General features: G+C 35.2%; 1 protein-coding gene across 1 annotated transcript in view; it reads left to right on the forward strand.

The window, feature by feature from the left end:
* Nucleotides 1–5,822, forward strand: part of AQR (aquarius intron-binding spliceosomal factor) — a 133,330-nt gene extending 127,508 nt beyond the window's left edge. Inside the window, exons 34-35 of the mRNA XM_037834363.1 lie at nucleotides 872–985; nucleotides 3,414–5,822. Coding sequence (XP_037690291.1) covers nucleotides 872–985; nucleotides 3,414–3,752 — 453 coding nt within the window. The 3' untranslated portion in view covers nucleotides 3,753–5,822. The remainder of the gene's footprint in view (nucleotides 1–871; nucleotides 986–3,413) is intronic.
* The last annotated feature ends 1,303 nt before the right edge of the window (nucleotides 5,823–7,125 follow it).

The following is a 7,125-nucleotide window of genomic DNA, read 5'->3' on the forward strand; positions in this document are numbered from 1 at the left end:
AAGGTTTCTGAGTTGTTAACTATAGTAAGAAAGAGGGAGACTTTGTCAACATTTTCTTAATGACTATAAATAGAGAAGTTGTTATCTTTATTCTAAGGTGGTTTAGGAAGAAGTGCAAATTTTGAATTTTCTTCATTTGCTTTTACCTTTTTACTTACATTGATAGAGCAATGTTTCTTAGAGTACTGTTAGAAACTATATCAGAATCACCTCATTCAACCCCAGATGTACTGAATCTAAATCTCTGGGGGGCTGGATTCCAGGCATCTATAGTCTAATAAATGTCCCAGATAATTCTGATGGACATCACAAAGTTTACTTTTTAGGCTAGTCTCTGTCAAAAATCTTTGATCATGTACTTTATTAGTAAAAAACTTTTGAACATTCAGACCATGAATAATAGTGTATATATTAAATAGTAAATCTTAACTTCTCATTTCTTAGAAGAACATTTTATAAACTGGAAGAATAGTTTTAATATTTTCTTTATGAATTATCTTCTGTATCCACTTTAGAGTGTACAGAGTATTAGAGAGCACTGCTTTTTGACCATGGTAATTTTTCTCTCTGTTCAAGTGATTACTTATCTCTTGTTAATTTTTCTACATCCATTAATAGACTAAATCCGTATTTTGCTTACCAACATAAAATTATGTTAAAAGCCAGTGATTCTTAGCTCTTCTAGTCTCTAGCTCTTCTAAATGTAATTGAATCACTACACTTCATGAAGTCCTTTTTGATTCACATTGCTTACGTCATATGTCATCTTACTAGTCTGTGTCCTCCAAACCCTAATATAAGATGATCTTTGATTGAAATGTTAGCTTCTAGGATTTTTCACTCTATACTTAACCTTCTTTTTGCCTTCTAGAATGGAGAGAGACCATCTCATGAAGTACAGATAATAAAAAATATGCCCCAGATGGCAAACTTTGTATACAACATGTATATGCATTTGATACAGACTACACATCATTATCATCAGGTGAGTTTTCTCTAAATTGACTCTCTTATTTTTCTTGCAATAGGAAAAATCTTCTCTTTTGCAGAATAAACCTTTAAAGTATTGATTTCTTGTGGAAAACCAACTAACTATAGTAGCCTGTTGTTATTCCTATAATATTCATATTTTTTAATATTTTCATGTAGGTGTATTTGCAATATAATAAATTCCACATATTTAAAGTATATAATTTGAAAAGTGTTGACTTAAGAATAATACCTGTGAAATCTTCACTGCTATCAAGATAATGAACAAATCCATTATCCCCATAAGTTTCCTCATGCTCCTTGGTAATCTTTCCTGTTATACTTCACCACCTCCTTTCCCACTGTCCCTAGGCAAGCAACAATCTGCTTTTTGTCACTATAGATTAGTCTGTTTTATAGAAATGTATGTAAATGGACTCATATACTATGTGCTATTTTTATCTACCTACTTTTACTCAGCATAATTCTTTTGAGATGCATATTTGCTGCATATATTGATATTTCTTTTTTTATTACTGAATATAGTGCCATTGCATGTATGTACCACAGTTTGTTTACCTAATCATTTGGTTTGTTTCCAGTTTGGGGCTATTACAAATAAAGCTGCTATGAACATTCCTATACAGATCTGTGTGTGGACATATGCTTTCATTTCTCTTGTGTAATACCTAGGAGTGGAATATCTGTATAATATGGTAGATATGTGTCTAACTTTTTAAAAAGCTACCAAACTTTTCCAAAGGGTTGTACCATTTTATGTTTCTGCAAGTAGTGTTTGAGAGTTCTAGTTACTCCATATCCTCACCTACACACTTGATATGGTCAGTTTTTTTATGTTAGCCATTCTAATAGAAACAAATATCCACTGTTGTTTTACTTCCCTAATGACTATTGATGTTGAGCATCTTTTCATGTGATTATTTGGATCTATATATATTCCTTGGGGATATATCTGTTCAGTTTCTTGCCAGTTTTTTTAATGGGTTGTCTTATTACTTTGGGTTTTGAGAGTTTTTGTGTTCAGTCTAACTACAAATTCTTTAATGAATGTGTGTTTTACTAATTTTCTTAACAGTGTCTTTCAAGGATGTTTTAAGTTTTGAAGTCCAACTTGTCAATTTATTCTTTTATGATTCATGCTTTTTATGTCCTAAAAAATCTTAGCCTAACTTAAAGCTACAAAGGTTTTCTCTGATATTTTCTTCTAGAAGTTTTATACTTTTAGGTTTGACATTTAAAGCTATCATACATTTTAAGTTAATTTTTTTTTATATGGTATGAAGTATGGGTTGAATTTTATCCATTTGCATATGTATAGCCCATTGTTTCAGCACCTTTTGCTGAATAGACTTTTCTTTCTTTCTTTTTGCCTTGTCATCTTAGTGGAAAAATCAATTGAGTCTACTTCAGTGGGTCTGTTTCTAGGATCTCTATTTTATTCCATTGATTTTTGTTTCTATTATTTTGCCAGTACCTTCAGCTTTTTTCTTTTTCAAAATTGTTTTGGCTGTTCTAGTTCCTTTACTTTTCTATATATACATTTTAGAATCAGCTTGTCAATTTCTACCCAAAAAAAATCATGCCAAGATTTTGAGTATGATTGTTTTGATTCTGCAAATCAGTTTGGGGAGATTAACATCTTAACAATATTGAGTTTTCCATTCCATGAATATAGTATATCTCCATTTATTTATGTTGCTTTGAATTCTCTAGTCAGTGTATTGTAGTTTTCAGCATACAGACCTTACACATATTTTGCTAGCTTCATTGCTAAATATTTCTTTTTTTTTCTTTCTTTTTTTTTTTTTTTTTGTCTGTTACTGTGAATGGTACTTTTTAAAAATTTCAGTTTTCTGCAAGCTAAACAGAGTTCCTCAGAAGATAAGCCAAGCCTCAGCTTAAGGCTGTCATGGGTGGAGGGAGAGGGCAAATATATAGAGCTACTCGTTTTCTAGTTGAATATGGACAGAAGCCTTGTCTTCTATCTCTGCTCTTTCTCTGCCATGGCCTTACCTCAAGGCTCGGCTCCTCTCTGCCTCTCTCAGGGCTCCTTGATTGGTGTTGGCCCTAGTTTTGAGTTAATACGGCAATCAGTTCTAGTCAGTCATTGTCTTTCACAGAAGTTTAACAGCAAATTCTTTTGCTAAACAATCTAATAGCTTTTCTTGTTGTTTTTCCTCTGTGACTTTTTAATATGTACTTTGATCATTAATAGGTGACATCCAGGTAGACATATTCTTTGGAGTTAGCAAAACCTAGGCCATTGTCGTCAGTGAGAGTTGTCACATGTGTAACATAAAATGGTCAGCAGTATTTTAGAAAAGAGCTCTATGTTAGGAAGATAATGTGCGAGCTTAGCTTTAATTAATTAAACTACAGTGTTTTCTCACTTGAATTCATATTGTTCTTGGCTTTTTCATCAGACTTTATTACAACTACCACCTGCTATGATAGAAGAAGGTGAGGAAGTTCAAAATCAGGAAACAGAATTGGAAACAGAAGAAGCCACACCCGTTCAGGCTAATATCCTACCCAGTTCAGCAGATGCCAGCTCCAGTCAAGAAACCTCAACCTCTCAAACAGAGACCTCCTCAAATCTAACCAAGACCATTCCAGGTCTAGCTGAGGCCACTCCCAGTTCCAATCCAGAAGCCAGCCTTGCTCCAGCAGAGACCACTGCTACTGTGGCAGAATCTGTAACTGTACCAGCAGAAGCTAACGCCCCTCAAGATACCATGCCTACCCCAGCAGAGACTGAGTAGCAAACTGCAGCCCTTCTTCAGGAGGACATTTCAGCCATAGAAGTCTAAGTAAAGTTACTTTTTGAATTTTACATTTGCTTCTGCCGTTTTCATGGCACTAATTAAAATGTTTGGTCCTTATTTTTGTTAACTGATTTCAATGTTTGTGATATGTTAAAGAAAATTGCTTATTTGTTTTCAGACTTCACGCACACAAACTTCAGTTTCATTAGTTCATTCAGAAGGGCCACCCTTGATATTTTGATCATTACCCGAATGTATGTTGTAATCATTCCTGCATTAAAAATATTTTCTGCAGAATACAGAAGACGTTCTTTACATTTTCAGGGAACTTCTCTAAGTAAAAAGAATACACTGGAATTAACCATAAAAGCTTTCAAACAAGGGTCCAAATTGGGGAAGAAATTGTTTCTTCTGTCATGGTATCACTTACTGAAGTCCTGTTTCCTTTTTTCTCACTTTTCCTAGCTATCTTCCTTGATACAAGCAATCAGCAGCCATAGGATATAGATTTTTTCAGTCTAACAAAGAGCTTACATGCATTTCCTTCCCCCAAATCTCAGAATGGTTCCTGAGATTGCCTTTATTAGAATCACCTAAGGTGTCTGTTTAAATTGCAAATTCTTGGGACCCACCCAAGACCTAATGAATCAGAATCTCAGGGTTAGAGCCCAAGAGTTTGCATTTTTCTTAAGAGCTCCACATCGCTAATGTTTGGGTTGCTGGCAGAGTGACATCGGACGAAGTTGGTGAGGCTGAGCCAGGATTGGTCATTCAGCTAAAAAGGACAAATCTGGCAAATTATTCTGTTCAAAAAGCAGGATTCAGAGTCCAGGCAGTAGAGTCAGTGAACTTCTGTGTACAGAGTGGAATTTTCTCAATCCAGAGGTTCTGAGTTTTCTGCTCTGTTTAATTCTCTTAGAAGATAACTAACCACAAGGAGACCTTCAAGTAAATGTGCTCCAGATTTGTGGAGGGCAATAGTGACTAATGGTTCTTGACAAGGTGTGTGGGGAGGGTGAAATTGCCCACTAGTTTTCTCTTCCATTTTGATCATCTGCTAGCATGACTTGGGGGAGCATTACTGTCAAAGTATCCCCTCTAGAGCATTTGCCTATAGGGTTGACCATATCCAAAGAACCCGTGAAGAAATAAATGCATATGAACCACACACTGCCATTGAAATACTTCTGATACTGACATTTGCAAGAAATTAATTCATAAGGAAATTAAACTCAGAAAGTCAGGTCAATGAGATTTTTGAGTAGATAGTGTTTGCTCAACTCTGCCAGATTTTGGTGGATATCTTACAGTGTATGTTACTGCATCAGAATAGTTGTGTAACCTTTGGGTGAGGATGGGGAAAATGAAAGTGATGGTATGATGGGAGTGAAATGCCAAGGAAGCTTCTAGGAAACCTGGGTCTCCTGGGATAGAGCTATTTGTTATTAGAGTAAGGATCAAGCCAGATAGTCTGTTACATAATTTCTCTGATTAAAGAATTTGTGAGCATCTCTATGAGGAATAGCACTCAGAATTATTTTCATTTGTGAATAGGTATTAGGCTGAGCAAGAAGGAAAGAAGCTTTACTGTATTATTGTCTTCCTGGAAAAGATTAATTTTTCTCTGTACCCTTTAGGGGATATGAATACCTGCAACCAAAATAAGCAAACTGGAATGCTGCTTTATAATTATATAAACCATTTTTCTATAGATCAATTATTTGTATACATCAACTATACAGCACTGTGTCTAGCTGGGTGATCTCTTTCTTTATGCTGCTTCTTTGTTACACTGCAAAGGAGATTTAACTGGAAAATGGATAAGTCCATTGCTTTGCCAAATGAATTTAAAAGGAGTTGAGGAGTAGTGGGATTTGAATTGTTTTAAGTTGTTTATTCACTGTGAAAAGGCCACTGAGTTGCAATTCACTACAGAGTCATGAAATTTTTAAAGGAACCTAAGCCATCTATCTTATTTTGAATACAAGCATACCTTGGAGATATTGCAGGTTTGGTTCCAGACCACCCCAATAAAGCGAATAGCACAATAAAGCAAGTCTCACAATGTTTTGGTTTCCCAGTGCATATAAAAATTGTGTTGACATTATACTGTTGTAGTGTATTAAGTGTGCAGAACTATGTCTAAAAAAACAATGTACATACCTTAATTTTAAAAATACTTTGCTGCTAAAAAGATAATCATCATCTGAGCCTTCAGCCAGTTGTAATCTTTTTGCTGGTGGAGAGTCTTGCCTCAATGTAGATGGCTGCTGACTAATCAGGGTGGTGGTTGCTGAAGGTAGGGGGTGACTGTGGCAGTTTCTTAAAATAAGACAACAGTGAAGTGTGCAGCATTGATTGACTCTTCCTTTTACAAAAGATTTCTCTGTAGCATGCAAAGCTGTTCTACAGCATTTTACCCACAGGAGAACTTCTTTCAAAATTGGAGTCCGTCCTCTCAAATGCTGTTGCCGCTTTATCAACTAAGTTTATATAGTATTCTAATGCTCAAAGATTCCATCTCAAGAAACCACTTTCTTTGCTCATCCATAAGAAGCAACTCCTCATCCGTTCAAGTTTTATGAGATTGCAGCAATTCAGTTTCATCTCCAGGGTCCACTTCTAATTCTTGTTCTTGCTATTTCTACCACATCTGCAGTTACTCTCTCCACTGTAATCCTGAACCCCTCAAAGGCATCCGTGAGGGTTGGACTCAACTTCTTCCAAACTCCTGAAATGAGTTGATATTAATGATGTTATCATCAATGTTATATTTTGACTTCCTCCCGTGAATCACAAATGTTCTTAATGGCATCTAGAATGGTGAAGCCTTTCAGAAGGTTTTCTTTCTTTCTTTCATTCATTCATTCATAAGCCATTTTATTCACATACCATACAGTCCATCCTAAGTATACAATCAGTGGCTCCTGGCATAATCACATAGTTATGCATTCACCACCACAATCTATATGAAAACATTCCCATTTCTTAAAAAAAAAAAATCCCATACCTTTCCCTTATATCCCACTATTATTGACATTTAGGTTTGGTATATGCCTTTGTGACAAATAATGAAAGAATATTACAATGTTACTGTTAACTATAGACCTTAGTTTGCATTATATTTTTCCCATGCACCATCCCATTATTAACACCTTGTAATAATGACATACATTTGTTCTAGTTCATGTAAAAACTTTCATTTATTTGTACAATTAACCACAATCATTGTTCACTCTAGGTTTCATTAAGTTGTACAGTCCCAGTTTTTATCCTCTAGCTTCCCTATCGGAAGGTTTTCAATTGACTTTGCCCAGATGCATCAGAGAAATCACTATCTATGACAGCTATAGCTTTACAAAAAGTATTT

Source organism: Choloepus didactylus, chromosome 4, assembly GCF_015220235.1.
Source record: "Choloepus didactylus isolate mChoDid1 chromosome 4, mChoDid1.pri, whole genome shotgun sequence".
NCBI lineage: Eukaryota > Metazoa > Chordata > Mammalia > Pilosa > Megalonychidae > Choloepus > Choloepus didactylus.